Source organism: Macrobrachium nipponense, chromosome 1, assembly GCF_015104395.2.
Source record: "Macrobrachium nipponense isolate FS-2020 chromosome 1, ASM1510439v2, whole genome shotgun sequence".
Taxonomy (NCBI): domain Eukaryota; kingdom Metazoa; phylum Arthropoda; class Malacostraca; order Decapoda; family Palaemonidae; genus Macrobrachium; species Macrobrachium nipponense.
Genome location: NC_087200.1, coordinates 72,258,825 through 72,284,704, shown reverse-complemented (window position 1 = coordinate 72,284,704; position 25,880 = coordinate 72,258,825). Strand labels below are relative to the sequence as shown.

Here is a 25,880-nt window from a genome sequence, read left to right as displayed (position 1 = left end):
TGCTTCCGTTATTTGTGATGGTCTCATTATTAGGTCCCTTATATGCATATAGCTTTCTTTCTCTGTCTCCATAATTTATTGATTCAAATTTATCAGAGTTAAATACCATCCTATTTACCTCTGCCCAATCATATACTTTGTTAAGGTCTCTTTGTAGAGCGTTCCTATCTTCATCACAAGTAATTTCTCTACTTATTCTTGTGTCCATCTGCGAAACTAACTCACTACCGAATCCTTCACATTATTGTCTATGTCTTCATCATAATAACAAACAGTATTGCAGCTAACACCGTACCTTGCGGCACACCGGATATTACCTTGACTTCATCCGATTTCTCGTCGTTTGCAATAACTATCTGTTTTCTGTTGTGTAAAAATTCTTTTAACCATCTTCCTACTTTATCCACGATATTGTGTTTTTTCTAATTTTTCTTCGCTAATATATTATGGTCTACTTTATCAAAAGCTTTTGCAAAGTCTAAATAAACCACATCTGTTCATTTCCGCTTTCATATTTTTGAATATGTTCTCACGGTGGACTAACAGTTGGGTTTGTGTACTTTTTCAGGTACGAAAACCCATGTTGTCCTTTTATTAAACAAATTATTTTTTATTAAATGTTTCATAATATTTTTCTTCATTACCCTTTCATACACTTTCATAATATGTGATGTTAGACTCAACAGGCCCTATAATACTTGCCTCTAGTCTTGATCCACTTTTGAAAGTAGGGGTAATATATGCTAATTTGTGCTCATCATAAATCTTGCCTGTATCTACACTTTGTCTTAATAATATTGCAAGTGGCTTTGCGATAGAATGAACTACTTTCTTTAACAAAATAGCAGGAATTCCATCAGGCCCCTGCAGCAGCTCCATTTTTAATTTCATTAATAGCCTGCACAATATCAGCTTCATTAATATCTATGTCAGCTAAATATTCACTATTTTCATCCCTTACTTCTATATCATTATCTTCATTATCTATTCTAGGGGTGAATTCTCTCTTATATCGTTCTGCCAGTATGTTGGCAAATTTCCTTTTTTTCATTCGTTAATCTCCCTTCAATTCTCAGAGGGCCTATTTCTATTCTTCTTTTATTCATCTTCTTCGCATATGAGTATAATAGCTTGGGGTTTTGCTTGATATTTAATAGGGTTTTTTCTTCCAAGTCCCGTTTTTCATTTTCTTTTGATTGTATAATCTTTTGTTCTGCATTTTCTATCTTACTTTTTAGTTCTATAACTTTCCATGCATTTTTTTCTTTTGTTGAATGTTGTATTCTAGTTAAGAAGGAGACATTGGAGCAACTTACAGTCAAGAAGAGACATTGGAGCAACATACAGTCAAGAAGAAACAATGGAGCAACATACAGTCAAGAAGAGACATTGGAGCAACATACAGTCAAGAAGAAACAATGGAGCAACATACAGTTAAGAAGAAACAATGGAGTAACATACAGTCAAGAAGAGACAATGGAGCAACATACAGTCAAGAAGAGACATTGGAGCAACATACAGTCAAGAAGAGACAATGGAGCAACATACAGTCAAGAAGAGACAATGGAGCAACATACAGTCAAGAAGAAACAATGGAGCAACATACAGTCAAAAAGAAACAATGGAGCAACATACAGTCAAGAAGAGACATTGGAGCAACATACAGTCAAGAAGAAACAATGGAGCAACATACAGTCAAGAAGAAACAATGGAGCAACATACAGTCAAGAAGAGACATTGGAGCAATGTACAGTCAAGAAGAGACATTGGAGCAACATACAGTTAAGAAGAAACAATGGAGCAACATACAGTCAAGAAGAGACATTGGAGCAACATACAGTTAAGAAGAAACAATGGAGCAACATACAGTCAAGAAGAGACATTGGAGCAACATACAGCCAAGAAGAAACAATGGAGCAACATACAGTCAAGAAGAAACAATGGAGCAACATACAGTCAAGAAGAGACATTGGAGCAACATACAGTCAAGAACAAACAATGGAGCAACATACAGTTAAGAAGAAACAATGGAGCAACATACAGTCAAGAAGAACCAATGGAGCAAAATACAGTCAAGAAGAGACAATGGAGGAACATACAGTCAAGAAGAAACAATGGAGTAACATACAGTCAAGAAGAAACAATGGAGCAACATACAGTCAAGAAGAGACATTGGAGCAATGTACAGTCAAGAAGAGACATTGAAGTAACATACAGTCAAGAAGAAACAATGGAGCAACATACAGTCAAGAACAAAACAATGAAGCAACATACAGTCAAGAAGAAACAATGGAGCAACATACAGTCAAGTAGAAACAATGGAGCAACATACAGTCAAGAAGAAACAATGGAGCAACGTACAGTCAAGAAGAGACATTGGAGCAGCATACAGTCAAGAAGAAACAATGGAGCAACATACAGTCAAGAAGAGACATTGGAGCAACATACAGTCAAGAAGAAACAATGGAGCAACATACAGTCAAGAAGAGACATTGGAGGAACAACATACAGTCAAGAAGAGACAATGGAGCAACATACAGTCAAGAAGAAACAATGGAGCAACATACAGTCAAGAACAAAACAATGGAGCAACGTACAGTCAAGAAGAAACAATGGAGCATCATGCAGTCAAGAAGAAACAATGGAGCAACGTACAATCAAGAAGAGACATTGGAGCAATGTACAGTCAAGAAAAAACAATGGAGCATCATACAGTCAAGAAGAAACAATGGAGCAACGTACATTTCAAGAAGAGACATTGGAGCAACGTACAGTCAAGTAGAAACAATGGAGCAGCATACAGTCACAAAGAAACAATGGAGCAACGTACAGTCAAGAAGAGGCATTGGAGCAACATACAGTCAAGAAGAAACAATGGAGCAATGTACAGTCAAGAAGAGACATTGGAGCAACGTACAGTCAAGAAGAAACAATGGAGCAACGTATAGTTAAGAAGAGACATTGGAGCAATGTACAGTAAGTTCCAAAACTGAAGCGACAAATTTCAGAAAATTTCGTTCGAAATTCACTAACTGGCAACTACAACTCGTAGCTGAAAAATATATATTTTTTCTACAGTGAAAGCTCTATCAAGCAAAATAAAGCTAACATATGATGCACAAATATCAAATTTATGATATTTATAACAATCATAAGAAAAAATTACGGTAATAGTAATAATTTTAAAGTATAGCAATTACTTCAAACTATAGAAACGAAACAATTTGACATTTTGTTCAACACAGGATTACCAACATTACCGATGTATATTTCGAGCAATGTGGAAACAAATATTTAATATTGTAGTGTATTATCAATTATTTTAGCGAAGATGTATAAAACCATGCAAGTATCAATAGAATGTGAAGGGAAAATCTCCGCGACATTAAACATAATCAACCATGAATCCACCTAGATTCAATGGAGAAGTTAGGGGTGGTTGGTAGTTCTGACTCTAGCTTCCAGGACCGAGCATAAAACACCATCTTCGAGAAAGGCTCTAACCTCTGCTGCTACCTTCAGGTGACTAGGCCTAGTTCCGGGCATTGCAAGGCTTACAATGCAGGGCCACTGTCTGTTATTTAGGCAAAGATAGAACCTTCAGGACCGACACCAGGACCTATCCTTGCACCTGGGAAACAGACTCGCTTATATAAAAAAATAAGAAAGTCGGTCGCAAACAACCAGAACACCCGTAAAATCACCATCTGGTTAAGTAGGGAGACGACAGACCCCAACCACCCCTTCCCCCCTCTACCTCTACCTTTACCCACAATACTAACTCCACCTTTTCACTTCAACCTATTACTTCAAATCTTCGAATCATATCCCAACCGTGAAATTTAAGACTGAATTTGCGTAAGTGGGCGTATCATAAGGGAGTGATATCACCCAAATTCATATCTCCACTGACAACCAGCAATCAGTTCGATCCAGTCAAGTATTATTGCATAACAGAAATTTATGAGTTTTTTGGGGATATATATATATATATATATATATATATATATATATATATATATATATATATATATATATATACATATACATATATAAAGAAGCACCCGAGCATGACCAATAGGCCTAGTGCTCGATTCTTAAAACAGACCTCTTATTCCTGATAGATAAAAAACCCGTCTGAGAGATAGAGAGAGAGAGACTGAGAGAGAGAGAGAGGAGAGAGAGGAGACGAGAGAGAGAGAGAGAGAGGAGAGAGAGAAGAAGAGAGCATAACCGGGGGATACTCCGAATTAAAACTAATACTCGACAAGCATATTCACATTCCGGATCGTATGGACAAAGAAATAGTCTCACTTATGCACTGAAAGAAAAAAAAAAAAGGTGGAAACCTACGAAATACTTGTCTGGTGCGACCCTGAATGCAATTTCGCATGCAAAAATTTGCACTATCGAGAAATTCCATGAAATTATTAAATCATAATAACTTTCGATATAACGCTATAAAAGTAGAAAGTTAATTTACAAATATTAGGCCAATGCTTATGCACACGGTTCCTGCTGCCATTCTATGGTGAACACTTCATATCACACTTTGGAAGCCGCAGATGTTTCTTTGGGGAAATTCTTTTTTTTCTATTAATAAACAATTACTGAACTAACATTGATCATTCACTGGGGAAATACTTTGTGCGCTTATTCAGTTAATCACTGATACGTATTATCAGATAAATAGGATGACAATAATTGGAATAAAATATACTAACTGGCAACCCCACAAGTTTCTATAGAAGTACGATCAATTCTGAGATTTGTCGCTTCACTTCTGGAACTTACTGTACAGTTAAGAAGGAGACATTGGAGTAACATACAGTCAAGAAGAAACAATGGAACAACATACAGTCAAGAACAGACAATAGAGTAATGTACAGTCAAGAGGAGACATTGGAGCAATGTACAGTTAAGAAGGAGACATTGGAGCAACATACAGTCAAGAAGATACAATGGAGCAACATACAGTCAAGAACAGACAATGGAGTAATGTACAGTCAAGAAGAGACATTGGAGCAATGTACAGTTAAGAAGAGACATTGGAGCAACTTACAGTCAAGAAGAGACAATGGAGCAACATGCAGTCAATAACAGACAATGGAGTAATGTACAGTTAAGAAGGAGACATTGGAGTAACATACAGTTAAGAACAGACAATGGAGCAACATACAATTAAGAAGAGACATTGAAGCAATGTACAGTCAAAAAGAGACAATGGAGCAACCTACAGTCAAGAAGAGACAATGGAGCAGCGTACAGTCAAGAAGAGAAAATGGAGCAACGTACTGTCAAGAAGAGACATTGGAGTAACATATAGTCAAAAACAGACAATGGAGCAACGTACAGTTAAGAAGAGAGAATGGCGCAACTTACAGTCAAGAAGAAACAATGCAGCAACATATAATCAAGAAGAGACATTGGAGCAATATACAGACAAGAAGAGACAATGGAGCAACTTACAGTCAAGAATAGACAATGGAGCAACATATAATCATGAAGAGACAATGAAGCAACTTACAGTCAAGAAGAGACAGTGAAGCAACTTACAGTCAAGAAGAGACAACGGAGCAACATATAATCAAGAAGAGACAATGAAGCAACTTACAGTCAAGAAGAGACAATGGAGCAACATATAATCAAGTTGAGACAATGAAGCAACTTACAGTCAAGAAGAGACAGTGAAGCAACTTACAGTCAAGAAGAGACAATGGAGCAACATATAATCAAGTTGAGACAATGAAGCAACTTACAGTCAAGAAGAGACAGTGAAGCAACTTACAGTCAAGAAGAGACAATGGAGCAACATATAATCATGAAGAGACAATGAAGCAACTTACAGTCAAGAAGAGACAGTGAAGCAACTTACAGTCAAGAAGAGACAATGGAGCAACATATAATCAAGTTGAGACAATGAAGCAACTTACAGTCAAGAAGAGACAGTGAAGCAACTTATAGTCAAGAAGAGACAATGGAGCAACATATAAATCAAGAAGAGACAATGGACCAACGTACAGTCAAGAAGAGACAATGGAGCAATATATAATCAAGAAGAGACAATGGAGTAACATATAATCAATAAGAGACAATGGAGCAACAAATAATCAAGAAGAGACAAAGGAGCACCGTACAGTCAAGAAGAGACAGTGGGGCAACGTACAGTCAAGAAGAGACATTAGAGCAACGTACAGTCAAGAAAGAGACCCAATGAGGCAACGTACAGTCCAAAAGAAAGTAACAATGGAGCAAGATGGTACAGTCAAGAAGAGCATTAGAGCAACGTACGTCAAGAATGACAATGGCAACGTAAACAGTCAAGGAAGAGACAAATGGAGCAACTACGTCAAGAAGAGACATTAGGCAACGTAATCAGTCAGAAGAGACAATTGGAGCAGTACGTCAAGAAGAGACAATGAGCAAACGTACAGTCAAGAAGAAGACAATGGAGCAACGTCAGTCAGAAGAGACTTAGAGCACGTACAGTCCAAGAAGGAGCTATTGTGAGCAAGCAAAGTACAGTAAAGAAGAGACATTAGAGCAACGTACAGTCAAGAAGAGACAATGGAGCAACGTACAGTCAAGAAGAGACAATGGAGCAACGTACAGTCAAGAGAGCCGTGAGAGCAACGTAGAGTCCAGAAGATACACTGAGCACGTACAGTCAAGAAGAGACAATGGAGCAACGTACAGTCAAGAAGAGACATTGGAGCAACGTACAGTCAAGAAGAGACAATGGAGCAACGTACAGTCAAGAAGAGACAATGGAGCAACGTACAGTCAAGAAGAGACAAATGGAGCAAAACGTAAACAGTCAAGAAGAAGACATTAGGAGCAACGTAACAGTCAAGGAAGAGACAATGGAGCCAACGTTAACAGGTCAAGAAGAGACAATTGGAGCACGTACCAGTCAAAGAAGAGACAATGAGCAACGTACCAGTCAAAAGAAAGAAGAGACATTAGAAGCAACCGTACAGTCAAGAAGAGATATTGGAGCAAAGTACAGTAAGAAGAGACTTAGAGCAACCGTTACTCCCAAGGGGAAGAGACAATGGCAAACGTACAGTCAAGAGAGGACGGATGGAGCAACGTAGATTCCAAGAAGAGACAATAGAAGCACGTAGATCAAGAAGAAGACATGGAGCAACGTACAGTCAAGAAGAGACAATGGACAACGTACAAGTCAAGAAGAGACATTGGCGCAAGTCCAGTTCAAGAAGAGACAATTGGAGCAAACGTACAGTAAGAATGGAGGAACATTGAAGAGCAATTTGGAGCAACGACAGTCAAGAAGAGTACAATGGAGCACAAAGTTACAGTCAAGAAGAGACATGGAGCAAGTACAGTAAGAAGAGACATGGATCAACGTACAATTCAAGAAAGAGACATTGGAGCAACGTACAGTCAAGAAGAGACAATGGAGCAACGTACAGTCAAGAAGAGACAATGGAGCAACGTACAGTCAAGAAGAGACAATGGAGCAACGTACAGTCAAGAAGAGACAATGGAGCAACGTACAGTCAAGAAGAGACAATGGAGCAACGTACAGTCAAGAAGAGACAATGGAGCAACGTACAGTCAAAAGAAAGGGAAGAAATTGGAGCAACGTACCAGTTCAAGAAGAGACAAGGAGCAAAGTACAGTCAAGAAGAGACAATGGAGAAGTACGTCAAAACAGGGGTCAGAAGAAAGACAATGGAGCAACATACAGTCAAGAAGAAACAATGGAGCAACTTATAGTCAAGAAGAGAAAATGGAGCAACATATAATCAAGAAGAGACAATGGAGCAACATATAATCAAGAAGAGACAATGGAGCAACGTACAGTCAAGAAGAGACAATGGAGCAACGTACCGTTAAGAAGAGACATTGGAGCAACGTACAGTCTAGAAGAGACTATGGAGCATCACAGTCAAGAAGACACAATGGAGAATCATATTATAAGTAAAATGCAATTGGGCAAAATACAGTTAAGGAGAAACAATGGAACATTACCCAGTTAGAAAGAGACAATGAATTTTCATACAGTTAGGAAATGACATTGAATCTACACACAATTACGAATAGACATTGAATCAACATTCAATCAAGAAGGGACAATAGAGCATCATACATTTATGAAGATAATGAGCTAGTACACAGTCAGTGATAGACTATGACATATTACTCAGTCAATAAGATTCAATGGAATAATATTCAGTCCGGAAGATACATTGGATCATCATACGCTCAGGAAGCTACTAGAACAGGAGGAGACAATAATCAGCATACAGTTTTGAATTACGCTAGAGCAGCATGCAACCAGGAAGGCAATGGTGCAGAATAATCAGGAAGAGGAAACTGAATAGCATATAATCAGGAAGAGACAACTTAGCTGCATGTAATAAGGACACAGCATACAGTACGGAAGAGGCAATATAGCGGTGTGAAAAAAGGAAACAGCACAAAATGTGTAAGAGACAGATAAGCAGCATGAGATAAGGACACAGCGCACAATCTTGAAAAAACAATTTAGCTGCGTGCAATAAGGACACAGCACACAATCCGTAAGAGACAATATAGCAACATGCAATGACACAGCACACAATCCGTAAGTGACAATATAGCAGCATGCAATAAGGACACAGCATACAATCTGGAAGAGATAAATTAGGAGCATGCAGTAAGAACACAGCACACAATTTGGAAGAGGCAGATAAGCTGCATGCAGTAATGACAGCTTACAATTTAGAGGAGATAATTTAGCAGCATTGCAATAAGGTCACAGTATACAATCATGAAGAGACGCTATAACAGCATGCAGTAAGGACACAGCATACAGTCATGAAAAGACAATATACCAGCATGCAGTAAGGACACAGCATACAATCTGGAATAAACAAATAAGCAGCATGCGGTAAGGAAACAGCATACAGTCGACAGTGGCACAGCACACAGATTGGAAGGCTACATATTCGTATGACGACATCATACATTATGGCGATCTTCCCTTCCTTTCTCACCGATTGATTTGGACTTGTTTTTCCTCTCACGTTCCACTGACGTTACCCGATTCCCTCTCTGTTTTCCTCATCGCCTAGCGAAAGAAAGAATTTTTCTTGGAAACAGATAAAAGAGAGGAAAAAAAACCTTTGTACGTGGGCTTTTTCCTTTTTGCATTACAGTCCGTTGGTTCCTTAACTTTGTTTGATTGCTTGAGAGGAGAATGTTATTTTTTTTTTTTGACACTTTTAACAGGGTCTAGGTGTGTGACGTCACGCTTCGAGATCTAATCTTTGAATTTATTCAGAGGTGTGGATGCAGGAGTCTTCTTTTTATGAGATTAGTTTAGCTCCGGTTACGACGAATGCTGATGACGTTGGCTATGAAAGAGGTGTAAAAGACAGGGAAGAAGAATGCTAGAAAATGGAATAAGGCATAAAAGAAGAGATGGGTTGAAAAGGATAGAGCACAGAATTATTAAAATAAGAAGATGCCTTAACAAAATGGAAAGAAACATAGCAAAGTAGAAAAAATGTGAAGGTTTGGCCTTCAAATAAAAAAAGTGAGAGGAAAATAAAATGAAATAAAATAAATAACAGGAGAAAGGAAATACAAATGGAGTGGAGTGTGCGTGCTCGGAGAAGAAAAAACAAAACTTGTCAGGAAAATAGAATGCTGGAAATAAGAAATAATACCGATAATTACAGATAAGGTGGAAAGGGAAAAATCGAGAAAAGATATTAATAATGGAAAACAGTGAGAGAAGTAATCATCGATGAAGGGGAAACGTATTGAAGTGATTTTCAGGAACTTTTCTCCGGAGAAAGTGAGGGGAGTAAGAAAAAATATAGATGAAAAACATAATACGGTTACAGGAGTGAAGATCTTGGGGGAAAAAAATGGCAAGTATGACAGGAACAGAAGAGGAAGGAAAAGGATCATGGTTTTCATATGTTTTCATAGTTTTCGATCATTTACAATAAAATTTTACAAATCAAATAGAATATTCGATTTTGATTTAGAATCAGAGGCATATAGATGCAAGTGTTAAAGACTCATTTTTTAAGGAATTTAAAAGATGTTTTATATAATATATATATATATATATATATACGTATATATATATATATATATATATATATATATATATATATATATATATATATATATATATATATATATAATACGGGTCTAGAAGGGATCTAGGTATGGACTCACGTTCTCTCTCTCTCTCTCTCTCTCTCTCTCTCTCTCTCTCTCCTACAGGATGCCACAAAGGCTTCAATGGGCTTTGATCCACTAGAAGCTTCATTTGATGATTAAATCAACAGTCATACCCAGATACAGATCTATGGTATATTTCTCTGAAATATACTGAAATCTGTGCAAGGGGTTTATCAGCCCGAGGTCAGTTTTCATAGAAAATTCTGATAAATGGAGGCTGTTCTAGAATGAGAAGCAGTATTTTCCAAAGAAAATTTCCATTTCTTCACCGCAGGTTCACTTTCATTTTCTGCAGTTTATGTCGAGCATGGAAATGGGAGTCTGATCATCTTTTCGGCTCTCGAAGGAACGCTAGTCTCGGCCGCATGCAATTTCGTCATCTCGTCTGGTAAAAATCTAAAGCCACTAGAAAAGCCAAGGGGAAAGTTTCCCCTCGACGGCGCCTGGAAGAATTTATTTGTCGGGTGACTAAGTTTTTTGATGAGGGGAAGGATGATCAACTCTTACAGAGAATTCTCCAAAACCAGGAATGGAAAATCTTGAAGAAATCAAAGGAATCCCGTGGTATCTTTCCAGAAATTCGACAGGATATATAAATAAAGCCTTGAAAAATACTTCTCCAACGTTTTTATGATGTTTTTTTTTTTTGCCTTGACCAAATCACGAGATATATAAAAGGGCTATTATATATATATATATATATATATATATATATATATATATATATATATATACATATATACATTATATATATATTATATATATATATATATTATATATTGATATATATATATATATTATAGATTAGATATATCTATATATATTTATATTTATAAATATATACGATATTTATATATATATATCGTTAAAATAAAGAACTTATATTCATCGTCAACTCTTCACGTGATTCCAGAATCTCTTTTATTTAAGCCTGTTATTGATTTTGATCCAACTAGATAACAAAGGCGTCGTAAGCAATTATTTAAAAATAATTACATCTTTTGCAAAACTTAGAATGTATTATAGTGCAACCGTTTTTTACAAATTTGAGATAATCGTATTCCGTGCGAGGTGTAAAATTACGAAAAATGAATCTAACACTTATATCAGGTTTTGGATATTTCTGAGAACCTCAAATACCAACTCTTTCGAAAGCGGATTAAAAGAGGAAAAAATAAAGGGCTCATAAAGACTGACTCATGCATAAATCTGCATATTTCTTTGAGGAAATGCTGCCGGGGCGAAAAAATAAATGTCTTCGTCAGGCCCAAGACAAAAGCAGAAGAAAAGAAAAGGATAAAATGGAGAACCTGAAGAAAAAAACAGATCTTAAGAGAAAACAGTTTATGGAAAGAAGGGAAGAGAGTCATAAAAGATTACAGCGTTTGGACATGAAAAGACGTGATCTCCTTCAAACTATTCAGTGTAAGGAACACGGATCTCTTGATGATAAATGGTGGATGGCTGTACGTGACTCCTTGAGAAGAGTGGTAAATATGTCTCTTCAAGATCAACGGAGCAGATGCTCAAAAGGTATTGCGTGAAGGTGAAAGCAAGACTCCTTATTTTGGAGAGCAAGAATAAATGCTGAAGGAGCATTGGTGAGCGGGGTCCTTGTTCAAGGATGTTCCTTTGACTGAATTTCATTGTGAAAGGATATATCCTGTATCAGTAGTGTTTACTTAATTGTTGAGACTGATGATATGGGAATATAAAGAATAGACCAGTCGAGCGTAAAAGAAAGCATCAACGGAAAACGTTCCTTCCTTTGACCCTGACAATAATGGGACGGGAAACCTAACGCTCTTAACTTGCCCAGATAGGAAAAACGACGAAAAGAAGGGAGCAAGAAAATAGGCAGTTGAAATCCGAAGCAAGAGGCGGAAAGTCTCTCTCTCTCTCTCTCTCTCTCTCTCTCTCTCTCTCTCTCTCTCTCCCTCTGTTTCGAGTACGATATCAACGTATACTGTCAGACGCCACGTATATATAGAACGTCGTCATTGTAACATGAATTGGCGGCCTTATAGAAAAATTTATGTAACCTGAAACGAACTTCTCCTCCAGAATGCCTCAAGGAAATGACAAGTGTTTTTCATATAGCATGTGAATAGAACGACGAATGACAGTAATCAATTTCATATCAATCCGCATGCAAATGAGGATTTGGATACCGCGATGAAATTGATGTATGCATTGAGCCCAGGCCTTCCTGGTTGGCAGTTCTTTCTTGCATCATTATTTCAAATGTGTAAACGTTCCAAAAGGCAAAGTTACATATAAAAGCAGAGAACGAGAGTTACAAGTAAATAAAAATACGCAAGGTTTAATCAACAAAGAAATACGTTTATGACTATATTATTGGTAACTAAGTGAATGGGAATCAAATATTATCACGTATAAATCATAACAACAGAAGACCCGGCAGACGTTTGTTTCATTCTATATGTATTAATTCAAAATATTCTCTCTCTCTCTCTCTCTCTCTCTCTCTCTCACACACACACACACACACCCTACACCCAACTCTCTCTCTCTCTCTCTCTCTCACACACACACACACACACACACACCCTAACACCCAACTCTCTCTCTCTCTCTCTCTCACACACACAACACACACACACCCTAACACCCAACTCTCTCTCTCTCTCTCTCACACACACACACACACACACACACCCACTACACAACTCTCTCTCTCTCTCTCTCTCTCTCTCTCTCTCTCTCTCTCTCTATCAATGAGTTCACAAACCTACTAGAGGAAACAACATACTAGACATCGTCCTATTAACAGAAGGTAATCTAGTGTCTAACCTTTCAGTAGGTGTAAATCTAGGCAAAACCGACTATAAAATCATCTCATTTCAAATTAATGTTCAACATAAAAAAAGAGATATTAACGAGATTAGACTACCGTCGACAAGACCTTAAAATGCTAAAGGAGTACGTTAAAAATCTTGAGTACGCCAAGAACACATGCATAGGCAAGTACTGGGAAGCCTTTCTAGAGGAATACACAGAAAAAAGTTCTAACAAATGGCAACCCTCAGCCTAAGAGATTAAAAATAAAATAAGAGAAAGACAGATCGCACAAATCAATGATCCCACACCCAGCAAGCAGGCATAAAGAACTCTGTAGATTGGTGGACAAATTAGTAAGAAATGCAAAGATAAATGAGGATAAGAGAGTTGCATCAGTTTGTAAAGAAAACCCAAAGGCATTTTAATAGTAAGAAACCAATAAAAAAAATAGCATAGGTCCCCTAAGGGACAATGGAGGTAACCTGGTGAACTTATACTGAGGTATTGATTAAGTTTTTTACTATATAAACCCTACAAAAAAAATGTGCTGAACAAAGGAGGAACCAAAAGGATGGAAACTAGGTAATGTGCCCCCAGTTTACAAAAGAAGTCCAAGAGAAGAGCCGAGAAATTATAGACCAATCTGTCAAACGTCGGTCGTTTGTAAGATTTTTGAGTCCATAACTGCAGATCAAATTGTGAATCACATTGATAGAAACAACTTGTTGTTAAACAGCCAACACGGTTTGAGACAAAACAGATCCTGCCTATCAAACCTCTTGGAGTTTTTTCATAACATGCTTGGCATTTACGAAAGTAGTAAACCAAAAGATATATTCTACTTAGATTTCCAAAAGGCCTTCGACAAAATCCCGCACGAGAAAATAATGACAAAAGTTAGAGATTTAGGAATTGTAGGAGAAATAGCAGACTGAATCGAAGACCGGCTAAATTATAAAAAACAGAGTCGTAATAAATGGTGTATTATCAAAATAGGCAGATGTAACAAGCGGAGATCCCCAGGGTTCTGTTCTTGGCACTATCTTGTTTTTTTATTTACATTAATGGCATCGATATAGGCTTAACTAGCAGGATAGCCAAATTTGCAGATGACACTAAACTAGGTGTAAATGCAACAGACCCAGAGGCAGTGGAAAGTTTAAGACATTATCTAATGAAAATAGGAGAGTGGTAAAAAAATGGCAAATGCCTTTTAACTTGGATAAGTGTAAATGTTACAAATAGGAACAAACAACACTCATGCCAGTTACATGCTGCTTGGGAATGACATAAATAGTGAAGAACAAGAGGAGGTCCTTAGAGTCATTATTACCAAGGACATCTGAAAAGAAGGCACAGAAACTAGTGGGGTACATAAAGAGGCAGTTCAAATACAGAAACAATGAAACGGTGCTGCAGCTCTACACATCAGATAGTTAGACCTCATCTTGAATATACAGTACAGTTTTGGTCATCAATACTAAGAAAGGACATAAATAGATTAGAAGGGGTACAAGCAAGATTAGAGAGCCTGAACAAGTATGGCTTAGAAACACGATAATTGCGAGATCTAACAGAAACATTTGAAATACTGAAAGGCAAAACAAAAGTAGACAGTAACCTATTTACGTTAAACGAAAACCAGACAAGAAACAATGGATAGAAACTAGAAATGAAGAGATACAACACATCCCATTGTGGGAACTTCTTTACTTACAAGATATGTGACACATGGAATAAACTGCCACCAGAAGTTTTAAACAGCAACAGTGTGGAAGAGTTTAAAAGAAAGCCAGACAAAATCATTAGGACACTGTGACTGAACAGTAAAACCTGCTCCTAGAGGTAAGTGACACAGCACACGATGTCTCCTCGGATGGACAACGTCTTTGAGACATCCTACTCCTTGAAATTCCTCGTAACTCTCACCCTAACGCCACCTTCTCTCTCTCACACACACACACATACTCTCATCATCATCTTACTTCGCACTCTAATACCCGTTACTCTCTCTCTCTCTCTCTCTCTTCTCTCTTCTCTCTCTCTCTCTATATATATATATATATATATATATATATATATAATAATTATATATATCTATATATATATATATATAATATATATATATGTATATATATATGATACATATATATATCCCTATATAATATAGATATATATATATATATATAGATATATATATATATGATGAAGATCATTCCTCACACCCTAACGTCCCCCTTCTCTCCTCTCTCTCTCTCTTTCAAATAACGATTACATTCTTGATAAAGACAAAAACAGATTGTCGAGGACATACGAGTGTCTGCAAATGACTTCGAATTATTCACCCAATAGCGAATGGGAGTCCTTTGATTCTGCAAAATAGGTCATTCATATTCAAATTCATTATGACGAAGTAAGACCTGCTGGAAAAGGCTTCGTTGGAATTATTTTTCACTGGATGGCCGCTTTAATCAAACGGGATTTACATCAGAAATAATTCTTAAATTATCTCTGAAGATATCTGAGCACTTAGGTATGACATCAAATGATTTGGTAGTTTACAAAGCCACATTGCTTTGAATACAGCGGACAAAATCTTCATAAAATAGAAATTTCCCCACCAGATGATATGGTAGCTCTACTTTAGTGAGGACTTTATTTGATATATTGCTCTTTTCCTGTGTAATTGTTCGTAACTTGACAAGCAAGTGAGAGTTGATCATTAAGAACGGTGATTATGAAGATGTTTTTGTTCCTAGTGCAAGGAAGATAAATGAAATTATCTTGTGCGTAAGGGCCCTTCCACACTATGTCGCGCGTAAATGCGACACGATGTCGCACCTACATGCGGTTTGCAGTAGACTATTATCTCTAAAAAGAGGGGATAGTTTTGTCAATAACTGAAGCCTAGAACGCCAGGCAACACAAAGGCTCTCTGCCAGACACCTCCATCCATTCTTGTCACTTGGCTTTATCAAGTACACCATCTCATCGAATCCTTTACTCATTCATGGTAATTATCAATACACATGCTTTGGCCTGCTAGTTCTTCTAGTTTGTAATCACCAGTGCTTTATATACATACTGAAGATTTGTGATGTCTCTTACAGTTTCATTAGGAATGTGATCTTGCCATCTAATACCTTAGGTACTCAGCAAGACCTTATTCTTAAAATCTCCAAAATGTTGACAAATAGTTTCATTACAATACCAAGATTCCCCTATGCAAAATACAATTACCTCATGAATGAGATATATAAATATATAGATGTATTTTATAATGCCATATAAGTATATTCGATGCCCATACTTTGCTAAGCATATCCATAGCTTGATTTACTATATTATCATTATTATTCAGAAAATGAATCGCGTTCATATGGAACAAGCCAACAGAGACAATTGACTTGAAATTTAAGCTTCCAAAGAATATAAGGTCCATTCGAAGGAAGTAACAGTAAGTTCATTTTCGATAGATCCATCATCTCAAATAATTTTGGCCAAGAAGCTTAGCTGTGACATCATTCATCGAATGACTTCCGAATATAGCTAATACCTACTACTCCAACACGTTACTGTTTTACAATCTCGTATTTAGTAACGCCACTTGAGCTAGCTTCAGTCTGTTAAATAACGTTTGCAAGTCTTGTACACTTCTACTAAGCAGAACTTCATCACCTAGATAATCAAGATCCGCTAGGTATACAACGTTAGCTGATGCTGTTCCCTTTCTTTGCTCTCCAATTGTACTCTGCATAACAAGATAAGTACTAACTAAAAGGAGGGAGAGATAATACATTTCCTTGCAATACACCACGTTAAATGCAGAAGAGAATTGATTATCGACATGTGCATGATATGCGAGTACGAATATATAGTGGCAAAATTTATGGGTTAAAAGAGAGAGAGAGAGAGAGAGAGAGAGAGAGAGAGAGAGAGAGAGAGAGAGAGAATACATCAGAGGTAAAGAAGTCTTTACAGTTTAGCTTGTTATTATTGACCTAGAGAGAAATAATGGGTTGATGTGTTGGTATGATTAGTGATATTGAAATTTAGGAGAGAGAGAGAGAGAGAGAGAGAGAGAGAGAGAGAGAGAGAGAGAGAGAGAGAGAGAGGCGGGGGCAGTAATTAATTTATGAAAACGACCTTTTATTGCATGAACCTGAAACAGTGACTCACGCGTAGTGTGGGACGAATGTGTGTCTCATCAACAGTTGAAATACGCGGAGCTTTATATTAGAAATGGGAGTACAAAGACTTTATTCCTGGACATCGCATAAAAACAAATAAAAGAGAGTGCAACATTCTTTTGAAAATGCAATAAAACCTTCATAAATCTAGCAAAACAAAGAACTCCGGTATTTAAGGTGACTTACGGGTGGCTGAATCCGCGTAATATCTGAGAGAAATACTAGCGATATTTATAACGGGAAGAAACTTCATTACGTTCATGGAATAACCCTCACTTAAAGGGTAAATACTGTCATTTAAGTCGTGCATTACGCCATAAAAGGTTAAAATAGAAGGTAATAAGTAACACGGCATAATCCATGGATTTCCAGGAAGTGTTAAACGAGCGCAGAAATATATAACTTCTACCCTGACCTAATTTATTATCTCATGCTTAATCTCATATCCCAAGAGCCCTTGTACGCTCCTCCCCTTCGTGCTAAAGCTCTCATTTATACGCAGTTCTTCTATCCATTACTAACATTACCTTTTTCTTATTACGCTGGAAAATAATGCATGGAAGGGCTGGAATTCATTCGAAGCTTGCACAGACTGGAAGCGGGAAGTAGTATATATAACACAGACACACACACACACACACACACACACACACACACATATATATATATATTATATATATATATATATATAATATATATATATATATATATATATATATATATATATATATATAATAAGTCTATCACATTACCGTGATTCATATACATATATCAAACTACAAATGTCCTTTAATATCTAATTCCTCTACCTCGGAATTAATATATTTTCATATATGTTTAACGAGGGGGAATTTATTAAGCGATAATAGAACTTGCGATCGCCAATTCTATTATCGACTAATAAATTCCCCCTCGGTTAAACATATATGAAAATATATTAATTCCGAGATAGAGCGAATTAGATATTAAAGGACATTTGTAGTTCGATATATATATATATATATATATATATATATATATATATATATATATATATATATATATATATATATATATATATTGGAGTTTGTGTGCGTGCGAAGAGGGAACAAAGCGGAAACTGCAAAAGATTAAGAGATTAGGTTACTCTCTAATCAAGCAAGAGAAGGGCGTAATTTAAGAACCAAAACACCAAAACACATATTGGACCAAAACACACATTGGACCAAAACACATATTGGACCAGGTAGTAGTTCAAAGCAAATTGCGTGAACCGTGAAACATCGTTATTATATACATTGTCCTTAGCTTGCATGTCTTTTTAGAGGAATATTATTAAAAGCAAAACACACAAAAAGTACAAAGGCAAATATGGTTATATATATATATATATATTATATATATATATATAATATATATATATATATATATATATATATATATATATATATATATATATATATATAATTCCTCTCGGTAGTTTCATCGATTTTATGTCCATTTGTATTCAGCATCCACACTTAGCTTCAGTAAAAGAGAATGGTCTCAACAGTCTTTTCATGTACTCCATTCCAACACGGGCATGTGATCACAGTCACCTCCTCGTACGAACTCTTTCCACAGAATCAGCTACCTTCCACGTTTTGTTTATTCTATGACTCAATTCCTTTCAAACCACCATCGTGTATTACGTCTGCTCTCAAGCATGTGCATGAATCAATTGCTTTTATTCTTTCAACATCCACATAAACATTATTTGTTTCACATGCTTTCTGTTTGCCTTTATAGTTTTTTTCTTTATTTACATTCACGCCCAGATTTCGCCTCCCACCCTGCTAACACTTTCAGGCTCTTCCACTTGTCTTTGTAGTTTCTCTTTACTGACCCAATTTAATGCTGTATCAGTACACGTAGCAACACCTCCGCGCTCAGTTCGAGACGGATTTGTTTATCACAAAATTTTGGGACTACTTTTTAGTTTCCTGTAAACGAAAACCACTGCGCCGCTTTTGTCTGTCCGTCCGTATTTTTTTCTGTCCGCCCTCAGATCTTAAAAACTACTCAAGCTAGAGGGCTGCAAATTGATATGTTGATTATCCACCCTCCAAACATCAAAGATACCAGAGTACAGGGTTCTAATCTCAGTAGATCTTATTTTATTTAAGATTAAAGTTAGCTATAATCTTGTGTCTGGCAACGCTATAGGACAGGCCACCACCGGGCCGTCGCTGAAAGCTTCATGGGCCGCAGGTCATATGGAAAACTTGAATGGTATTTCTTACTTGTTTATTTTCAATATCGCTCTTCACCAGACATAGAGGTATCAAATAGCAAACAGAGCAACACAACTTCGTTCCAGGCGCTCTTTCACAAGCCAGTCCCTCTTCGGCCGAAATATTCGAAAATAGTCTGGAATCTGATCGTAAGTGACTTCAGTCGTTGACGAGAAATGACACGGGCCAGTAATCCTTTATACTTATCTTTCTTCTGATCTTTAATACAGGATATAATGAAAAGGTTTCACATTTAAGGTAAACCCGAATAAAGCCCAATAATGAAGTCATGAAGGAAGCTGAAAGACTATGAAAATTAAAGCTTTCCTATCTTTGATATTTATCCAGTTGTTCGAAGCTTTCCAAAGCTTCAATAATTAATCCTCTGTGAATTGTTTTTATACAAATCCAGAATTTATTAGAATTAACTTTGAATGGAGTTTTCCTGGTGGTTTACAGTCTCATTTATCAACGTTTAGTTTTTAACTTTTGCATATATTTATCCAAAGCATCAACAAACAACAAGATTATACTTCGAATTTGCATCAGGTTGTCAAAGTCTGGAGAAACAATACTGATTTTTTCGTTATTTTCTCTAGTCCTCCAGAGCCCAAATACGAATAAAATTAGACCCCTAACTTTTATTCTGCAATCCAAAGTTTCATTAATCAAAAAGTTGACCATTATTTGACATCAAGACGTCCAGATCCTTGAAAATTAATATAATTAGGCACGCAATCCGTATCGAGCACTCCAAGTGAATCGCCAAGCCTCGTCGATTATCAGACAAACAAAACCATCATTTGACAATAAAACCGTAGCGCTCATTCGATGAGGTCACGGAATGTCTCCGTAAAAAACTTCTTTTCCATTACACAAGTCGTCTGGGGAATCTCAAATGGATACGACCCAACGTAAAATATCCGTATTTAAGTCGTAAGACTAAGGAATTGATGAGTAAACTTGCCAGAATGCGCAATATACCGAGGGCTTGACGACATCATTTACCCAGCCATTTTCCTCCTCTTCTTTTTCTTTTTCTTTATTTTTTTTTCTTTTTAGCAGGCGAAGTCAACGTGTCATTAGCACCGCTTCAAAAGAGGCGTTGAGGTCCATGACAAACTTCCACTCGGGGGAGAGGGAGCCTTCTCGCGGGAGTAGTTGTTGTGTAACGAGTTTCCAAGAGCAATATGTCTCGTATACTCCTCTCTCAAGTTTTAGAATTTGACGATTGAAAAGACTCTCCTCCTAACTTAGGGGTTGTTGCTTTCAGCTATACTCTTTTTATTATATGAATAATCTGTATTCTTTACTAAATACACCATGTTTAAAATACATAGAAATGCAGTAAATTATGACATGAATGTATTTAAAAAGTTGTTTTTTCAATATAATGGTTTAGAAAGAAAAAATTACAAAAGCCGTGTACGTAAAGAATAAATTTTTACTTTAATTTGATGTGTTTTTGGGGGAAAGTGTGAGGTTAAAGTAATGCAATCAAAAGCAAATTTGTAGTTAAGGACTTTAACACACACGCACACTCTCTCTCTCTCTCTCTCTCTCTCTCTCTCTCTCTCTCTCTCTCTCTCTCTCTCGCTAGATTGAATTGCTGTCCTACTCTTCGAGAATAACCAGGATAGGTAATAATAAAATCCCTTTCAGATTTATCTGATTTTCCATGAATATCTATGCATACAAAAGCCAAAGCTGGAACCTATGTTCATACATACATACATACATACATACATACATACATACATACATACATACATACATACATACATACATACATACATACAAAAGGTAAACTTCAGTATGAGAAGTTAATGCAACTAGTTCTTGGCCGCTGGCACAGAAGGAAATCGAAAAAGGAGAAAGCAAAGAGATAAGACATTCGTCCAACATTTATTTTCGTCTTGTAAACAACCTCAGATTCGGCCAAAGCGATGTAAGATGGTCATCTTCTTCAAACGGAACGGCTTTTCTCGTCTCGAGGTTTTTCCCATTTCTTGACGGAGGAAGCCAAGGCGTCCAAAACTTCGGTCAGAGGTTCGAGGGATCGACTGTAAATTAAAATAAATAAATAAATAAATAAGATCGAGAGAAAGATTTTTAACCATAGCCCACAACGCACACACACTTACATACATACATACATACATACATACATACATACATACATACATACATACATACATACATACATACATATATGACTGGTAAAAATGTTCTGTTGTAACAGAATTCCATCTAATAAAAGGAGCCCATAAAAAACACCAAAATATAGGGAGAGAAATACTATATTTCAGAGACTGAAGAGGGAGACAGCAGTCTCTGAAACATAGCAATTCTCTCTCTATATTTTGGTGTTTTTATGGGCTCCTTTTATCAGACATACATACATAAATACATACATACATACATATATATATATATATATATATATATATATATATATATATATAATATATATATATGATATGTATATATATATGTATATATGCATATATATGTATATATAAATATCTATATAATAAATCAAAATCACAAAAAACATTATAAGCTCTATTTATCACAATGTCTGTTGTGATTATGATTTATTTCATGCAGATATGGCCTCCCGCTATAAATATTTATATAGGTACATACACATGTTGTATATATAATATATATGTAAATAAATTCTTCTGTTAAAACAGGACACGTCTGAAGTATAAAAGGCCCATTAAAACACATGGGCCTTTTATACTTGATATATATGTATGTATGTATGTATGATATATATATATATATATATATATATATATATATATATATATATATATATATATATATATATATATATATATATATATATATATATATATATATATATATATATATATATATATATATCATATATATATATATATGTGTGTGTGTGTGTGTGTGTGTGTGTTAACTGCCAATGACAATAACAGGTTGGCCATTACGCTGGCCATCAGACCGCAATTTTAACGTTATATTGTCTCTGCTTGAATGGAAAACCAACAACAAGCCAAACCCTGTTAACAAGCCCCTTTAACACAATAGGCAAAGAGTGAGGTGGCTATGTATAACAAGACAGGGGGGGTCTTTGTCACAGTCATACTTTAATTATTAACAGAGAACTGAAAATTGCTTTATTTTTTAATGTATTGGCAATTCATTTTAAAAAATACCCAATGCAGTCAGTCGACACTAACGAAATATCTCCCCGCAGGCCATCAACCAAAGCTGACTCGTTCTCCTCTTACCTTCCACGACCATCATTTGCAAAACCCAGACGAACTTTGTTGTTTTCCCAGAAGTCTGCTGCAGTGAAAGCCAGGCTCCTCGCGTAGTTGGGATAGGATCTGTTGAAGAGGTCGATCAGAAATATGGCTGCCACTGTGGCCAGAGCTAGCCACCCTATGACCTTGAAGTCGAGGTTTTTGATGAAATGCTGAAGGTTATACCCTTGGGCATAATGCCTCAGGCTGAAGTCACCAAGGCTCTGCTGCAGGTCATAGATGATGGGGCTGACTGCGTTCGATGCCATAGCTTCTATCTTGTGAAAAACAAAAGATGGCAAGAACTGAACTGATAAAATATCGCCAGGTAATGATGATTTTAGGGATAATGTAATGGTTCATCTGTATAGACCAAGACCAATTCCATGGCCCATAATGATTATTTATAATATTAATTCACTCTTCATAAATTCTTTAGTGAGTGAAGAAACTTTTTAAAAAACTAAGGTACTAAATGGTAAAGAATTATTGGTATACTTCCTTCTCATTTACAGTTCAGTAATTACAAATATAGAAAATCTTTATACTTACTACAGCAAAGTTAGCCTGATATTAATCTCTGCGGCAGACACTTATCCTGATAATGATTATTGCTAAAGACAGTTATGTAAGGAGCGATTGTGAGGTACTTGGAATAAGGGTCAATCTTAATCCTATGAACAGTATAGTACCGAGAAAGACCTCTCAAAATGTTCAGCAATTCCACTAACTTTTTCAAGTTAAAGAATGAAGACTCAGATCATTGCTATAACAGTTTTATAACCCAGTGGAGGATAAAAAGCACAGCTAGAAATGCATTTCCCTCGACCTAATTTTGAGAGACCTGTTTCGTTGAAGGACAAAAGAGCATAATTCCAGATTCAGCTGCATATAAATACACTAAAGAGAATGTTTTCGGTGTAAAATAAAAACTTCAGTTTTTTTTTAAATGAAGACAAAATCTTTTAGTCAAATAAAGCTAATGGAACTTCTATTAATAATTTACACCTAAAAGTGAAAGCATTTTTATTTATATATATATAATATTAACTATAAAAGAAAGTCTATTTTCCCAGATCACCAAATATCCTATGGATATCTCTCTATTTTTAAAAGTAAAAAAAAAAAAGCCTTACCTTATTTCGGAGGGTGGGTGAAATATTCAGTCTAATTTCCCGCAGCGCGTTCCTTCCGCCATGGGTGCCACTGCACTGACAGGTTTTCCAGAGCCAATGTCCTTTATACCATGACTGGAATGAAAGGTATTACGCGCTCCAGTTGACATCCAACGCTCGATGAAGGCGGAATGATTTTGGCGTGCCGGCGGGAAAATAAAGGAAAAATAAAAAGATCGCATTTTCGGTGTACACTGGTAGGAATGCGCGCATTACGAAACGATTTCTGCTTTGTCTTCGGTATCACTGTACATTATATATATATATATATATATATATATATAAATATATAACATCTATATATCTATATATATATATATCTATATATATAACATTAATATATAGAAGTATATACTATATATAATATATATATATATATATATATATGATTAAAGTAAGAGAACAACAGTATTTATTTAAATCAACATCAGTATGGAACATCAATATGGCGGGAACCACACCGATCAGGGCGGAATGATACCCATGGGCTTTTTCACTTTCAAGGTCAACGGGACTTGTAGGCTACTCGTTCTTTACATTTGCCGTCATCCAGCTTGGGCTAGTGTTTTGCATTTTCAACTCGCCATTTTATAAGTATACAGAAAGAAGTTACTTTGGTAAAAAGTTTGTGACTTTACGTAACGTTCCTAGTGTCTTTTTGAAATTGTGATTCCTAGATCTCGTGCACAAATAAAGCAAACATAGGATAGAAAACATATCTTTATACCATTAACAGGATAACACGTATTTTCCAAGCTTCCTCAACTGTAGACTTTGAAATATATTTACGAGGGTCTTGTAACTACTGCATCCAGTGGTTGATGCTTAGGGATTACAAACAAGAAAATAAATTCTTAGAAGTCCGGTTTAAAGAGGCAGTGAGTCACAATGAAGATTGCGAACAATATAAAACGTACCGAATATAAATGGAATAAATTCCCAGAAAGCATTTATTTTTGTATTCGCCGACTCATACGATGAGATGAACATAAAACCAAGAATTCTAATGAATGCTTTAATGCTGAAATAAAGAATTATTTACTGAAACGAGTACTTCCTTTAAACGGAAAAGTAGCACATGAGAATAACGGAATAGAAAATTGTCAGAAATGAAACGAGCACTGTAAAAAATATTTTGATATACAATTGCCACAGTTTTCGTTATTTTGACTCTCTCTCTCTCTCTCTCTCTCTCTCTCTCTCTCTCTCTTAGCTTAATTGGAAATGTTTTGTTTAATAAGTATGCTCAGAATGTCAGTGAATATAATTTGTTCACTCCAAATTTAATATTTTGCTGGGAGATTATAGTGGTTTTGAATTAACTATACATACATACATACATACATACATACATACATACATACATACATACATACATACATTATATATATATATTATATATATATATATATTATATATATATATATATAATATATTATAACTACGTATATATACATATGCATAAATATATGGTAAGATGGATAGACAGAAAAACTGTGAATTCAGTTATTGTACAAAATTATTAGTGTAAAATTCCGTGACTGATCTTGACAAAAATGAAGAAATAACGCATCGAATTTCATAAACTGTCTGATATTAAAAGGATGATACATCGCGACTTTTCTTCTCGTTTAAAGAACACTACACATCACGCCCACACATTTCTTCATGGAACAGCGGATGAAAATGGTGTAATTACGAGAATATTTCCCAAGCAGTGTGGCTCCATTGAAACTACAGTTACACTTCCCTGACTACAGTGCCAAAACCTTTCTGCCTAATAAGGAAAAGTCGACGAAAAGCAGCTTCATATATGCAATAATCACATTAATTCCCTTAGTAATGGCCCCACTTATCTGCATTTTACTCGCAATAAGCGTTGATATTCTGGCAGAGCAACGGAAGAAACCTTGATGTTTTATTCACAGATTCTAAAGAACAAGAGGAAAAGCAAAACCACTT

General features: G+C 36.0%; 1 protein-coding gene across 1 annotated transcript; it reads right to left on the bottom strand.

The window, feature by feature from the left end:
• Positions 1-21,307: 21,307 nt before the first annotated feature.
• LOC135220201 (uncharacterized) lies at positions 21,308-23,998 on the bottom strand. The gene is made up of 3 exons (XM_064257482.1): positions 23,880-23,998; positions 22,729-23,021; positions 21,308-21,516 (listed from the first exon to the last, which is right to left on the bottom strand). Exons 2-3 carry the CDS (start codon positions 23,010-23,012, stop codon positions 21,420-21,422), a joined length of 381 nt encoding a protein of 126 aa, XP_064113552.1. The 5' UTR covers positions 23,013-23,021; positions 23,880-23,998; the 3' UTR covers positions 21,308-21,419.
• Positions 23,999-25,880: the final 1,882 nt, after the last annotated feature.